General features: G+C 44.0%; 2 protein-coding genes and 1 long non-coding RNA gene across 9 annotated transcripts in view; 2 read left to right on the top strand and 1 right to left on the bottom strand.

Annotated features, from left to right (window-relative positions):
• Positions 1–15,575, bottom strand: part of LOC132462376 (uncharacterized) — a 53,150-nt gene that overhangs the window by 7,913 nt on the left and 29,662 nt on the right. The gene's annotated exons all lie outside the window — the stretch shown is intronic.
• Positions 1–15,575, top strand: part of LOC132462373 (C-C chemokine receptor type 3-like) — a 51,305-nt gene that overhangs the window by 30,597 nt on the left and 5,133 nt on the right. For 3 of the 7 annotated variants that reach the window (XM_060057878.1, XM_060057876.1, XM_060057877.1), the window contains exon 2: positions 10,894–10,983. The exons of 1 other annotated variant lie outside the window; for it this stretch is intronic. In XM_060057878.1, coding sequence (XP_059913861.1) covers positions 10,909–10,983 — 75 coding nt within the window. In that variant the 5' untranslated portion in view covers positions 10,894–10,908. Of the gene's footprint in view, positions 1–3,269; positions 3,455–9,471; positions 9,553–10,186; positions 10,229–10,893; positions 12,516–15,575 lie in introns of those variants that run through there. 3 more of the 7 variants (XM_060057873.1, XM_060057868.1, XM_060057875.1) reach the window with 3 other exon arrangements.
• On the top strand, positions 40–14,136 carry LOC132462375 (C-C chemokine receptor type 3-like). The gene is made up of 2 exons (XM_060057881.1): positions 40–1,785; positions 13,374–14,136. Exon 1 carries the CDS (start codon positions 147–149, stop codon positions 1,194–1,196), a length of 1,050 nt encoding a protein of 349 aa, XP_059913864.1. The 5' UTR covers positions 40–146; the 3' UTR covers positions 1,197–1,785; positions 13,374–14,136.

Here is a 15,575-nt window from a genome sequence, read left to right as displayed (position 1 = left end):
ATCATATGAGACTTATTCATATGCTTTTCCATCTACCACAGGTTTAATAACCATGGTTAATAACCGTGGAGGATGAGCAGTATGACCATTCCTTGGATCTGTATAACATCAGCGAAAACACAAGCTATCCATCTTACGTCTTGGAAATGTCTAACAATAGTGAGAACACAAGCGTTCCAGATTATGTGGATAACGAGCACGTCGAACTCTGCTCTGCATCAAACGTCAACCAATTGGGCTCGGCCATCATTCCTTATTTCTACTACATCAACTTCCTCCTGAGTTACTTAGGCAACTGGCTTGTTTTGTTCATCATCGTCAAGCTTGAGAAGGTCAACAGCGTCACTAACATCTTCCTCATCAATCTGGTCACCTCCAACATCCTGTTTGCATCCAGCTTCCCCTTCCTGGCCAAATACCATTCCTCAGAGTGGATCTTCGGCACGGTGCTTTGCAAGTTGGTCAGCAGTGCCCATCTGATTGGTTTCTACAGTTCCATCCTCTTCCTCACCCTGATGACCTTTGACCGCTACCTGGCCGTGGTGCACGCGGTGTCCGCAGCCAAGAGCAGGAAGAGGGCGTACGCCATCGGGGCGTCCTTGATCGTTTGGTTCATCAGTGTGCTGGCCAGTCTCAATGAGCTGGTGTTCAAAGGCGTGTGGGAGCACAGCGAGCACGGCCTGATGTGTGATGAGACAGGATACCACGCCGACGTCGTCGAACAGTGGAATCTGGTCAGCTACTACATGCAGTTCCTCCTCTTCTTCCTGCTGCCCCTCTCCATGGCGATGTACTGCTACACCTGCATCACCGTGCGGATCATGTCCACTCGCATGAGGGAGAAATGGCGCTCGGTGAAGCTGATATTCATCATCATGTTCACCTTCTTCGTTTGCTGGACTCCCTATAACATCGTGATCCTGCTGAAGGCCATTCAGATCTCCACAGCCGACGATGCAAACCGGAAGTGCGATCAGGTCGAGGCGTTGAACTATGCGTTGTACGTGACCAGAAACATAGCGTTCTTGTATTGTTGCATCAGCCCCATGTTCTACACCTTTGTGGGTAAGCGGTTTCAGAATCACTTCAGGAAGCTGTTGTTGAAGAACATGCCTTGTCTGGCACGTCAACTCAGACCCGCTAGTCTGAGCAGCAAGTCCACTGCACAAAGGACATCCCACACGAACGACTTTTAACACAATTTACTTTGTTTGAAATCGGATAATTGGATGGGAAAATGGATAATTAAATTTGATGATGTTTATTGTTTTGTCAGTTTTACGTTTAAATGTAGTCATTTAGCATATACCTTGTAGATGAATATCTAATAATTAATTGCAATTATTTAGCACTCTTTTTTAAGACACTCAAAGCGCTTTAATCAGTTAGTTAGTTTATTAGTTGTCCCCTTAGGGAAATTATTTTTCACAGTTTCCTTCCGTCATTTCCCAAATAGTGAGTTTGTGGTTGAGAATAACACCTCATATTAACGAGGCTGAGAACAATCTAAGTTTGTATTGATTTTAGAGAAGTTACATTTAGGAGGATGAAGAGTCGCAAGAGGAAGGGTAAAATAACGGAGTTGTTCTGCCAAGGCCGTGAACTAGCTTTGTCATGACAACATTACCAATTTTTACCAGTTTTGTGTGAAATCTAATTCTAAAGAGAGAATATGATAGAATTTGAATTTAGAATTTCTGCATTTTAACTGTTATGTTGTAAAACCATTTTGTGTAGCATAAGCGTTGTTGTGTTTCTACTGTTATCTCATTTTAGTTGTGGAATGTGTAACACATGAAGATAAAGCTGTCGTTTGGATGGTTTGTGCTGCTCTTCCTAACAGCAGTGGTCGATCCCCGGCCAGCAGAGTCGATGCGCTACCGAAGGCGGAGCTACCGCAACGTCTACCGTCCACCGTCACTCTTCCACCACTTAAAATATATGTACATATATATGTTTAATAAATCTCTCCAGCTCTTCTTTTTATGTCGTGGCACTTAAAAGTGCTACGACGGTTGCTTTGCTTTGTTCCTTTTTTTAAGATGTGTGATTTGGAAGCAATATTTGGGGTTCAGCTTCATTGTTGAAAGTATAAAGTTTCGAACGCCTGGAGTTCAGAAAATTGAACTTTCAACTCTTCAAAGCGTGACGCTGGGCCGCAATAGCCAATCAGCGTGGAGCTTGACCCGACGTCACTGGCAGAGAGTAGTGACCCTTGCACAGAAGCATACGGCCGACATCTTTCTTTATTCTGGGTGGAAATAGTAACATAGTTACGCCATTAAATGCGTTTATGGAAACATTTTTAGCAAGAAATGTGCATTTTACTTTCATAATGTTCACTCTGTGAATGTGAAGGATGTTTGGTTTGATAGTTATGACGAAGAGTGAACGCTCCGTTCACTTGCATGGACAGAGTCTCTGGTTGCTAAGCAACCTCAACGTCTTGGCGGACTATTTCTCTGCCGATCAACACTACGAATGCTGGAAACACACCAGACACACCATGTGAAGTTATTTAACCCGATTATTGTTATTTATATCCGAGATTATTTAATCTAACCCGATTCAAGCTCTATCATGCACCCAGACACGGCGGCGTTTGGGTTTCCTTCCTCGGACTCCTAAATCCAGCGCAGCGACAGGCGCGTAGCTGCGTATGTAGGACCATTTTTGACATAAAATGGTCAAGCAACATTTAAGCTGCGATACGCGCGTACATGGTATGCGGGATACGCTTTTGGTGTGTCCGCACCTGAAGGATTCGAACTGTCATTGCGTTACATTGCAAAAGAGCACCCAATGCAATGGGTGCTCATGCAATGCATGTATTTATTTTGTTACCGTATTATGTTTGCTTTGGATTGGTCAGAGAAAGGAAGTGAGGCGGAAACTGAGGCGGAGAAGTAGGGTTGGGGTAACTAAGCCAGGGGGAAATGAAAACCTTGCACAACAGTAAATATATCTTCCAGCCATGGGTACAATTAAAAGTTAGTTTGTGTGTTGGTTCATTATCTACTGATCTGCTAACAGTACACTGCTGCTGCTGCTGCGGCACACACACACACACACACACACACACACACACACACACACACACACACACACACACACACACACACACACACACACACACACACACACACACACACACACACACACACACACACACACACACACACCATGGCAGGGCTTCACATTGGCATCGGTCTCAGCCTTTTCCCTCCACACCCTCGTAGCTCCTCCCTCCTGTGAGAGACTGACAGACCAACAGGGCTGAGGCCAGTGTCTGGAGCTGGGTCCTGGTGCACACACAACAACACACATCAGACACACACACACACTCAAAACACACACACACACACACCTCAAAACACACAGGCAGCACCCCGGCCAAGGTGTGAAGAGGAGACGGAGTCAGCAGCTCCTGAACGGGATTATAAAGGGTGGAAAGGTAGGAGCATGATTTTAGTTATTCATCCCATTTACTGAGCTAATTGATGCGTTAAACAAGGAGATGTCTAAACGTTGAACTTGGAGGTTGTTTGGCCACGTGCAATACGTCTTTCAACATTCATTGTTGTTGGAAACCCCAGTAGACTCTGCAGTGAATAAGAGCCGTTCTGTGGTCAGGGTCAACTTAAAACATTGAATGTTAAATTGAAGAACCACCACTTTGAATAAAAGGTCAAACTGTGTTTAAGGGGTTACATTTATATACCACGGTAAAAATAGAACACAAGACATATTCACGTGCATGTGTGAGGTTAGTGTAGCCAGTAGCCACAATACACTGCACACGTAAATAAACAATCACAAACACACTTTCTAATGCCAGGGGAGCCACAATGTTTCCATTTCAACCGTGGCTTTAGTTAGTAACAACACGTTACTAACAAATAAATGTGGGACAAACATAATACCATACCTGCTCCAAACACACTGCTAACATGCTACCAACAGGCTACAAACACTACACACACGCTTCCAATGTCTTATAAACACGCTTCTAACACGCTACAAACACACTACTAACATGCTACCAAAGACGTACTCATGAGGTCTATACCACTGCCAGCGCCCTTGAGCAGTGGCGGTGGCACTGGCACTAGACCTGGAGTTGGTCCCTGGGCACTGCCCTAGGGCCGACCGGCCCCTGAGCGGGGGATCAAGTCTCGCTGTGCGATGACCAGTACAGCAGAATGAAGATACGCTACCAACACTAAGCTAAGACTGGGGGCAGGGCAACAACAGCCACCAGTACAACACTGGTGGAATACCCTGGATAAAGAGAGAGAGAGAGAGAGAGAGAGAGAGAGAGAGAGAGAGAGAGAGAGAGAGAGAGAGAGAGAGAGAGAGAGAGAGAGAGAGAGAGAGAGAGAGAGAGAGCGAGAGAGAGAGAGAGAGAGAGAGGGGGGGGGGGAAGAGAGAGAGGGAGGGGAGGGAGAGAGAGAGATAGAGAAAGAGAGATGGGTGGGGGAGAGAGAGAGAGGGAGAGAGAGAGATGGCAGACGGACAGATTAACAGACAGAGAGAGTGACAGACTGACAGTAAAGTAAGTACAATTTATTTATAAGGCACATTTTCACTGGCCAAAGTGCCGTACATGGTGCAAAGAGGCATATAAAAGAACACATACCACATACATAGACTTAGACATAGATGAAAACATATAAAATAAACGACGTATCACAAAAGGGGAGGAAAGGCCAGGGAGAAAAGGTGTGTTTTGAGCCTAGATTTAAAAATACTGATGGAGGGAGCGTTTCTGACTGCAGGCGGCAGCTCGTTCCAAAGGCGGGGGGCAGCCACAGCAAAAGCCCTGTCACCCCTCTGTTTTAGCCTAGTGCGTGGAACGTGTAGGAGACCCAAGCTACCTGATCTAAGGGACCTGGGTGCTGAGTGGTGGTGGATGAGCTCTGTGATGTAGGGCGGGGCCAGGCCATTTAGGGCTTTAAAAACCATAAGTACGGTTTTAAAATGAATTCTGTGCTGGATGGGCAACCAGTGGAGGGAAGCTAGGATGGGGGTTATATGATCCCGCTTCCTGGATCCAGTCAGCAGCCTTGCTGCGGAGCTCTGGACCAACTGAAGGCGAGAGAGGAGTGATTGAGGGAGTCCTAGGTAAAGGGAGTTGCAGTAATCCAGCCGTGATGTGATGAAGGCATGTATTACTATTTCCAGATTGTGAATTGATAAATGGGGTTTCATCTTGGCAATGACTCTGAGCTGGTAAAAACTGCTCTTGACTACAGCAGCAATTTGCTTGTCAAAGCAGAAATTTGAATCAAAGATGACACCCAGGTTTCTGGAGTGGGGTTTGACGTAGGGGGAGAGAATACCTAAGTCGGCCGCGCGAGGGGCTTTAGATTTGGAAGGGCCAAAAATAATAAATTCCGTTTTGTCATTATCAATTTGGAGGAAGTTACTACCCATCCAAACTTTTACCTCCTCAAGGCAGTCAAGGAGGGTTTGGAGCGAGTCCGCAGATCTGAGAGGAAGATATAATTGCGAGTCATCAGCATAAAAGTGAAATGCAATGTTATGCTTCCTGATTATATTACCTAGAGGGAGTATGTATAGGCAGAAGAGGACAGGGCCTAAAATGGACCCCTGGGGAACCCCACAGGACACAGGAGCAGAGGGTGAGGAGAACTGTCCGATAGACACTGTTAAAAGATCTATTGGTGAGATAAGAGGAAAACCATTGAAGACCTGTGCTACTTATACCAACTCCTGCTCTAGGTGTGACAAGAGAGTGTTGTGGTTGACAGTGTCGAAGGCGGCACTGAGGTCTAGTAAGATCAAAATGGCATTTTTCCAGAGCCTAGGTCATTCGTTACTTTCAGCAAGGCTGTCTCAGTGCTGTGACGTGATCTAAAACCTGATTGGAAGGATTTCAAAATCTCGCCATGGTTTAAAAAGGGCAATAGTTGTGATAAAACAACCTTTTCCAGGATTTTTGAAATAAAAGGTAATTTTGAGATGGGACGGTAGTTTCTTGGACATTTTGCATCCAGGTTATGATTTTTTTAAGCAGTGGCTGGACAATCGCCTGCTTAAAACTTGCTGGAACAAAACCACTGTTCTCCATGTGGCGACCAAATGCGATATCAAAGAGCCAAATTTGGATTTGCAGGTTTTGATAGGGATGTTAGAGTAAATTAAGTCCTGAAGCCTATGTGGTTTAACTAGATTTTCTTCTAAAGAACGCCAGGCTACCTGTGCCGTCGGATTCATGTAGAGTATGTAGAGGTCGGTGGGTTGAGGACCAAAAATAAAATTGGAAATTTGGAAACCAAAGACCACCAGAAAGTTTATGCCGCTGCAAGATGGACATTTTGACCCGTGGGCGTTTCCCTTTCCAGACATATCTTGAGACAAATGTTTGCAGTTTCTCCCAGTGTCCAACAGGGGGTGCTAAGGGCAGCATTGTACTACAGAAGTTAACCCGCGGTAGGATGTTCATTTTGATAATAGAAGCTCTCGCTCGAAATTAATTGGGGATGGATGACCAACGCTCCAAATCACCTTCCACCTGCCTGAGGGTCGAGTTGTAGTTAAAAGAGACCGTGGTTTGTATTGAAGCAAAAATGGATAAACCTAAGTATTTAAACTGGTCAACCAGTGGAATATCGATTGGATGGAGACATTCCTTATAGCAGGGCTCATTTCTTGAACCTTTAAACTCTTTGTGTCGTGCATGTTGGTGCAAAAATTCTTGATACCTCATTGTTTTCTTGTGCTTTTCATTTTTTTGTCATGAATCTATGATTAGCTTATAACTGTTATCAAGATAACATCTGGTGTGTGTGTGTGTGTGTGTGTGTGTGTGTGTGTGTGTGTGTGTGTGTGTGTGTGTGTGTGTGTGTGTGTGTGTGTGTGCATATGCATCAGAGCAGATTAGAGAAGTGCCCACTCATCAGCCTCTCTCCATTAGTGTTGAATCACCCCCCTGCTCTGCTATTGCGTAACTCTCCGGTGTTGGTCGTAACAAGCCGTGTTCAAGCCAATGCCACTGCCATTTATTATTGGGACACAAATTATATTTGAATTCAAAGATCAAATGTGCTTGTCCTCGACTTTATTATTATTATTATTATATGCATACGGGGTCGGCTTAGCTCAGGAGGTAGAGCAGTTGTCAGGTAACCGAAAGGTTGCTAGTTCAAACCCCAGCTCCTCCTAGCTGAGTGTTGATGTGTACCTGAGCAAGAAACTTAACCCTAACTGCCCCTGACGAGCTGCCTGTCGCCTTACATGGTTGACTCTGCCGTCGGTGTGTCAATGGCCCTCATTTATCAAACGAGCGTACGACAGAAAACGTGCGTAAAATGGACGTACGCTCATTTCAACGTTGAGCTTGGCATTTATCAATTTGAACGTGAGCGCAGGCTGCGATGAAATCTCACGTCAGGTCTGAGCTCGTGTACGCAAGTTTTTTTGGCGCAACATACGGGTATTTCAATGATGAATAGTGCAGCACAAGTAGCCCATGTTCAACATCTGTATTAATTACTAAATAAATTGGAATTAGCCCAGCCGTTCAAACAATTACAATCAAGTCAGGCCTAATTAAAAACAGTATTGCTATGAAAATAATTAGAATGTGACAGGTGAAATGTTTATTCAGCTGTCTATATTAACAGGAGCTTTGCCAAATAGGTGGTCGTGTCTCAGCGATGGCAGATCTGGCTCTGTTAAGGACCTCAACGCACAGACGAGAGAGTTTTTCGAGACCGCGCCGATTTTTTTAAGGAGGGCGATGAATGGCTCTTGAGTCGTTTTCGTCTCCCAAGGCATCTCCTGATGGAGCTATGCAATGCTTTGGAGCCACAGTTAAGGCAAGAAACTAGGCGATCAAACGCAATACCTGTGCAGGTTTGCTCTACCTTGGGATTTTTGGCCACCGGGATCTTGCAGCGGGAGATCGGGGACAGGTCTGCTATTTCCCAGCCAAGTATTAGCCGAACCATGCCAGCAGTTTTGGCAGCTATAATGTCCCTCTCCGAACGTTATATTAAATTCCCATATAATAACGATCAGCAAACTGGAATCAAACGGGATTTGTATGCTATTGCTAGGTTTCCAAATGTGATTGGTGCGGTTGATTGTACCCATGTGCGTATGAACCATATATTAATGATTACGCGTACATCAACCGCAAAAGCTACCATTCAGTTAATGTTCCGATTATTTGCGATGCCAGAATGTCAATCCTGAACATGGTAGCCCGATGGCCTGGGGGCACGCACGATTCTTTTATTTTCCAAAATAGCAACGTTGGGCATCGTCTACATCAGGGCGCACTACATGGTCAGAGTCATCTCGGGGAGTTACGCTGCAGTCGCACTGCACCGGCCTCCTCCCGTTTCTTGCTTGGCCGGCTTCACAGCCGCAACACGATTTTTTTGGTGCTGAGCTTCATGTCGGACCATTTCTTCTTCACCTTATTCGGAATTAAATAACTTTAACGGAATGCAAACAATAGCATATATGTGAAATGTTTTAAGCTGGATAACAGAAGTTGTACATTTAATTTATTATTTAATTAATTTAATTAACAAACCTCTTCCGTAGCCCGACGAACATTGGAAACACTATTCACTGCAACAGTTATTTCCTTCCATATAGCATTATTTTGCTGGCCTTTAATGCCAGCTATAGGCTACCAAATAAAACCAGACGGTTCGCATCCACCAGTGACCCGAGCGTCTCCATTTGGGTCTCGGAAAAATTCCTCTATTTTACCGTTGGACGTTTCTCCATGTCGTAAAACTTAGGGGCGAGACTTCTGAAGACGTGCTTTTATATGGGCGTGTTACGTTAATTACGATCGATCTCAGCCGCCGTATTTATCAACACCAAGATCCTTCGTACGCTGGGATTGGTGTGATACGAAGGTTTCGTAAATCTCACGTGGGTCCTATCGTAAGATGAATCATGCGTTCAGATTTGCGCTCATTTCTACGTTCGTTTGATAAATGAGGGCCAATGTGTGTATTAACCGATGTAAGTTGCTTTGGATAAAAGCGTCTGCTATATGCCTAAATTGTATATATATATATAATATTCTTATTATTTGTGTATGTATATCTGGAGTTCGTGACAAAAATAATTTCCCCCTGGGATTATTGAAGTATTTATCCATCTATCATTTTTCCCTAATTAAACCACCTCTCCCTTTTTAAACCCAATGTTCAGCTCGTTTGAATCTCTTTTGTGCTTGCAAATCCAATGCTACTGGGATGTGATTTACCAATTATCTGTTAAGTCAGAATCAGATATTCCTCTTCCCTGGCAATACCCCGTGATCACGCAGAGGGCAACATGCCCAATCCAGGGCACCGTTTACCTCAGCCACCCCCAAGACATCAGCAACCTGCATGTTTGAATTCATCCAGTGGCCCCCTCTCCCTGCAGATCCCCACTCCATCCCATCATTTATCATCTTTTTTATGCTCTCTTCAGATGAACAGTGAAGTATTGCTGTTTGGCTGAACAAAGTACCACTGATGCATGATCAATGTGTCTTCTTCAAACAATGAAAAGGTGACCATATTCTGAAATGCATGAGCTTACTTTAATTTGGCTTTAACACAGTTTTAATCATTAGAATTGCATGACTTACTGATTATATTGTTTTATAGAATCAAACCTTTGTATTATATTGGATTACCTCAAAGAAGAAAACTAGGTCAGTATTAAACTGTGAAGGGATAGCATATATAGCATTATATAGCTGTGTCACATATTTGAGTTGCTGTATAGCCTACTATAAAGATTGTTCAATTTTCCACTGTGGATGTGGGTATCCCTCTAGTTAAAATTACCACTCAACCGATATACATCTTAAATTAAATTCAGCAAGCCATGTTATGATTATTAATTATGATGATCATCGTAATGTAATGCCAAACAGTCTTGTTATGTTTACCACATTGGGGTCGGCATGTACCAGTAAACTGTAGTATTATTTGTATGCAAAGTGCTAAACAAACACATTTTTTTTGTATGAGAGGAAAAAACATTGAGTCCAGGCCAAGCTTCTGTTCAGTATTGGTGGCAGAATCACCGTATGTGCGAGAGTTGTCCATTTATAGCTGCGTAATGTAAATGGGGAGGATATCTCAGTTCCTCTTAAGAACTGTCTCTTAACCCTCATATCTATGCTAAACACCCACAGCTCTTCACTCATACACTCCTCCACATACGGAAATCAACATTGGTGAGTTATTTTGTTTAAGAAGAATATTTTAAAAGCCAAATTAAGTTCTCCTTTACACTCAAATGACTAGACGGTGGCCCGTCCACCTCCAGCATTATGTCATTATTATTATCAATCAATTATTAACTTTTGTAATTATGTTAAAGAATGGAGAAGACAAATTCAGGCTGCATTTATAACCAGTAAAATAATGAGTAAGAAACATGATTTGGGCATAGAAAAGATCCTACATTAATTGTATTCACAGTGTGTATTATGTTACTATATTTCTGCAGTCACAGAAACACCAAGTATGATACCTGAAAGCTGTCACTGTAGAGCTCTCAGCTATTGCCTTGCTTATTATATTAATAATATATCAAATATTTCTCATATTATATTAGAACTATGATATTATTATTATTATATGTTAAAACATGTTAATCGTTTGTCAATTGTTTTTATCCCTTTTGTTCTGTTAACTGCAAAATATTTGTTCCAGACCATTAAAGCATAAAAGTGTTTTGATTGTGTTGTCATTTGAAGCTCCACTTCAGAGCAGCTTCTGCATGATGGGCACAGCCTTCCATCTCAAATACATATCACCCATGTAAATGAATATATCGATTTGCATAGCATTCAATCATATGAGACTTATTATCAATGTGTTTTTCCATCTACCACAGGTTTAAGCAATAACCATGGAGGATGAGCAGGATGACGATTTCTTTGATCTGTCTAACTACAGTGAGAACACAAGCGATCCATATTACGTGGTTGGCGAGAACGTCGAACACTGCTCTACATCCAACGTCAACGAATTTGGCTCGGTATTCATTCCTTATTTCTACTACATCAACTTCCTCCTGAGTTACTTAGGCAACTGGCTTGTTTTGTTCATCATCGTCAAGCTTGAGAAGGTCAACAGCGTCACTAACATCTTCCTCATCAATCTGGTCACCTCCAACATCCTGTTTGCATCCAGCTTCCCCTTCCTGGCCAAATACCATTCCTCAGAGTGGATCTTCGGCACGGTGCTTTGCAAGTTGGTCAGCAGTGCCCATCTGATTGGTTTCTACAGTTCCATCCTCTTCCTCACCCTGATGACCTTTGACCGCTACCTGGCCGTGGTGCACGCGGTGTCCGCTGCCAAGAGCAGGAAGAGGGCGTACGCCATCGGGGCGTCCTTGATCGTTTGGTTCATCAGTGTGCTGGCCAGTCTCAATGAGCTGGTGTTCAAAGGCGTGCGGAAGCACCACGAGCACGGCCTGATGTGTGAGGAGACAGGATACCACGCCGACGTCGTCAAACAGTGGAATCTGGTCAGCTACTACATGCAGTTCCTCCTCTTCTTCCTGCTGCCCCTCTCCATGGTGATGTACTGCTACACCTGCATCACCGTGCGGATCATGTCCACTCGCATGAGGGAGAAATGGCGCTCGGTGAAGCTGATATTCATCATCATGTTCACCTTCTTCGTTTGCTGGACTCCCTATAACATCGTGATCCTGCTGAAGGCCATTCAGATCTCCACAGCCGACGATGCAAACCGGAAGTGCGATCAGGTCGAGGCGTTGAACTATGCGTTGTACGTGACCAGAAACATAGCGTTCTTGTATTGTTGCATCAGCCCCATGTTCTACTCCTTTGTGGGTAAGCGGTTTCAGAGTCACTTCAGGAAGCTGTTGTTGAAGAACATGCCTTGTCTGGCACGTCACTTCAGACCCGCTAGTCTGAGCAGCAAGTCCACCTCAGGAAGGACGTCCCACACAAACGACTTTTAACATGCGGGAGACAATTTACTTTTTTTTTTTTTTGATAATTGAATGGGAAAAAATTGAATGATGATTATTGTTTTGTCAGTTTTACATTTAAATGTAGTCATTTAGCATATACCTTGTAAATGAATATCTAATGATCAATTGAAATTATGTTGCCCTCTTTTTTAAGGCACTCAAAGCGCTTTAATCAGTTAGTTTGTTTATTAATAATGAATAATAATAATAATAATACAGAGCACATTACATTCGAAAATCTCAAAGTGCTACAGAGTAAAAAAAGCAAAGAAAAAAAAGGGTTGTTAAAACATGTAATGCATAAACAGTCAAAGAGGAATTTGCTAAAGGGTTTTTTAAAAAGATAAGTCTTAAGGTTTCGTTTAAAAACAGCTGTAGTCTGTGGGGCCTTCAGGTGTTCAGGGAGGGCGTTCCATAGTCTGGGGGCAGCAGCGGAGAAAGCCAGATCGCCCAGGGTGCGGAGCTTGGTCTTAGGTGGTCTGAGGGTGTGTGCTGAATGCTGATGCAGAGCGAAGGGTTTAGTAAAGGAGGTGGTCTGGGGGGTGAGGAACTCCTAGAGGTAGGGGGGGGCATGTCCGTGGATGCCCTGGTGGGTGAGGGGGGAGACCTTGTATTCAATTCTGAATGTGACAGGGAGCCAGTGAAGGGATTTCAGGATGGGGTTGATGTTTTCAATATTTGCGTACCCTCATCAGGATCCTGGCAGCGCTGTATTGTATGTACTGGAGCTTCTGGGTGCTCTTGCCAGAGATCGCGATGAGGAGTGCATTGCAGTAATCCGACCTGGAGGAGACAAAGGCGTGGACGAGCTACTCTGCATCTGCCTGGGTGAGTGTAGGCCGCAGTTTGGCAATGTTTTTGAGGTGGTAGAATGTGGTCTTGCGGAGGTGATTGATGTGGGTGTCTTAGTTCAATTGCTGGTCCATTTTCACACCCAGGTTGGTGACAGATATGGAAGGGGGGATGTTTCGGCCAGAGAAAGTGTTGCTGGTAATGTGGGAGGAGCGGAGCTGAGGTGGTGTGCTGATGAGGATGGCTTCTGTCTTAGAGCTGTTCAATTGAATAAAGTTGAGCTTCATCCACGCCTCAATCTCCTCCAGGCAGGTGGTCAATGTGGATGTTGGCAGGGGGCAAGAAGGAGTGGTGGTGGTTCTGAGGTACAGCTGTGTGTCATCAGCATAGCAATGGTAAGATAACCCATGCCTGCTGATGACGCTGCCCAGGGGGAGCAAGACGGAGAAAAGGGTGGGGCCCAATACCGAGCCCTGGGGGACACCGCGGGTGACACTGTGGGTGTGTGATTTAGCTTTGGCCAGGGCGACGTGCTCGGTTCTGCCGGTGGGGTAAGACGTCTTAGTTGTCCCCTAAAGGAAATTATTTTTCAGTTTCCCTCCTTCATTTCTCAAATAGTGAGTTTGTGGTTGAGAATAACAGCTCATATTAACGAGGCTGAGAACAATCTAAGTTTGTATTGAATTTAGAAAAGCTACATTTAGGTTCTCGAAGGATGAAAAATCGCAAGAGGAAGTGTTAAATAACAGAGTTGTTCGGCGTCAACTAGCTTTGTCATGACAACATTGCCAATTTGAACCACTTTTGCTTGAAATATAATTATAAAGGGAGAATATAGTATAGATTGAATTTAGAATTCCTGCATTTTTACCGTTATGTTGTAAAACCATTTTGTGCAGCATAAGCGTTGTTGTGTTTCTACTGTTATCTCATTTTAGTTGTGGAATGTGTAACACATGAAGATAAGGCTGTGGTTTGGATGGTTTGTGCTGCTCTTCCTAACAGCAGTGGTTGATCCCCGGCCAGCAGAGTCGATGCGCTACCGAAGGCGGAGCCACCGCAACGTCTACCGTCACTCTTCCACCACTTAAAATATATGTTGATATATATGTTTAAAATAATCTCCAGCTCTTCTTTTTATATCGTAGCTCTTAATAGTGCTCCGACGGCTGCTTTGCTTTGTTCCAATTTTAAGATGTGTGATCGGGAAGCACTATTTGGGGTTCATCTTCATTGTTGAAAGTATAAAGTATCTGCTAATAAATGTAATGTAGTGAATACAAAATATTATGTTCTTAACGTTAATTTTCCAAATTTTAATAAAGAAAAATATTTTCTTAATGTTTGTTTCTTAAATACTCTTGGACAAATGTGCTATTACAGAGTGATATTCTTAAGTTGTGAACTGTGCCAGAACCCTTTTTTTATATATATATGGTTATTATAAAATGGTTAAACCTAGTAAAAACTCACCCATTTATTTTTCCAAACTGATTTAATTACAAATCAATGAATGGAGATGGCTTTTTATAGAATGAAATTTCTATTCCACGCAAAGTATAATGAACACTGAAAAATTTGATCAGAATTCGTCAGTGTTCGCTATGTTCAACTGCAAGCAAATTCAAGCTCAATTCTAAAGGAGTTGTGTTGCCCTCTAGTGGTGATTTAAGAATTCCCTCACCGGGCTTAGAATGCAAATCACCACTAGAGGGCGACATAAGAATGGAGCTTGAATCCGACTTCAGCTAACTCGGATTCAAGCTCAGGCTAAGGTTGCTTGCTGCCACTGCACATCATCATGCAGTTAGGTGAGTGCTACAAGCAAAGCTCCACTATTGTTGGGATGAACCCTGAATTTGACCTTGAAAAGTGTTTGAGATGTATTATTACTAAAAAGTGGCAACCCTGCACACAAGCACACATAATGAGGAAATATTTCAGATCATTTAAAGATGGTGAGGAACTGAGTGTTCTATCCAACTCCGTGTCAAACTGAGGGGGTTTAGCGAAATGAAGGTTTTATCAAGCCAAATGATTCTCATCAGTAACATGGAAACACAACAAAGCATTGCATTCAATACAGCTGCAGGTTAAGGCTCTCATTTGAACCCGAATTTGGCAGATGATTAAAAGATAAATGTATAAACAACTCAAACAAAACCTCTTCTCAAGGTCTAATTTTTTAATGTTTACCGAAACATGGTGGCTGTGAAGTGTCTGCTAATTAGAAGAAGGAGCTGGCTGAGCTCAGTTCTCTCAGCTCCTCCAGCTGGTCACTCTGTCCGGAGGTTGTCAGTGTGAAGGGTTGGCCGGACCCCCGGGAACGCCGGGGGCCCCCGGCCTGGAGGGGGGGCGCGGACCCCAAGGGCACCCGGGCAAGGACGGGCCCTGGGGCCACCCGGGGATGCCAGGCCATCGGGGCCCCCGAGGATCTAAAGGTGTGTTCTCAGACGAGAGGTGACTAGCTGTCATGATCCGCTCCTGGCTTTCCATCCTACTGCCAGCTCTGTACTGTCATAATCCGCTCCTGGCTTTCCATCCTACTGCCAGCTCTGTACTGTCATGATCCGCTCCTGGCTTTCCATCCTACTGCCAGCTCTGTACTGTCATGATCCGCTCCTTGGCTTTCCATCCTACTGCCAGCTCTGTACTGTCATGATCCGCTCCTGGCTTTCCATCCTACTGCCAGCTCTGTACTGTCATGATCCGCTCCTGGCTTTCCATCCGAACAGCCTTCTGTCCCTGACCCCTCTGCCTGCTCACCCCTTGTCTGTCTC

The sequence above is a fragment of the Gadus macrocephalus genome, chromosome 8 (assembly GCF_031168955.1).
Source record: "Gadus macrocephalus chromosome 8, ASM3116895v1".
Classification (NCBI taxonomy): Eukaryota; Metazoa; Chordata; class Actinopteri; order Gadiformes; family Gadidae; genus Gadus; species Gadus macrocephalus.
Note: the sequence above shows the minus strand (reverse complement) of the source record. Positions and strands in the feature narration are given on the sequence as shown.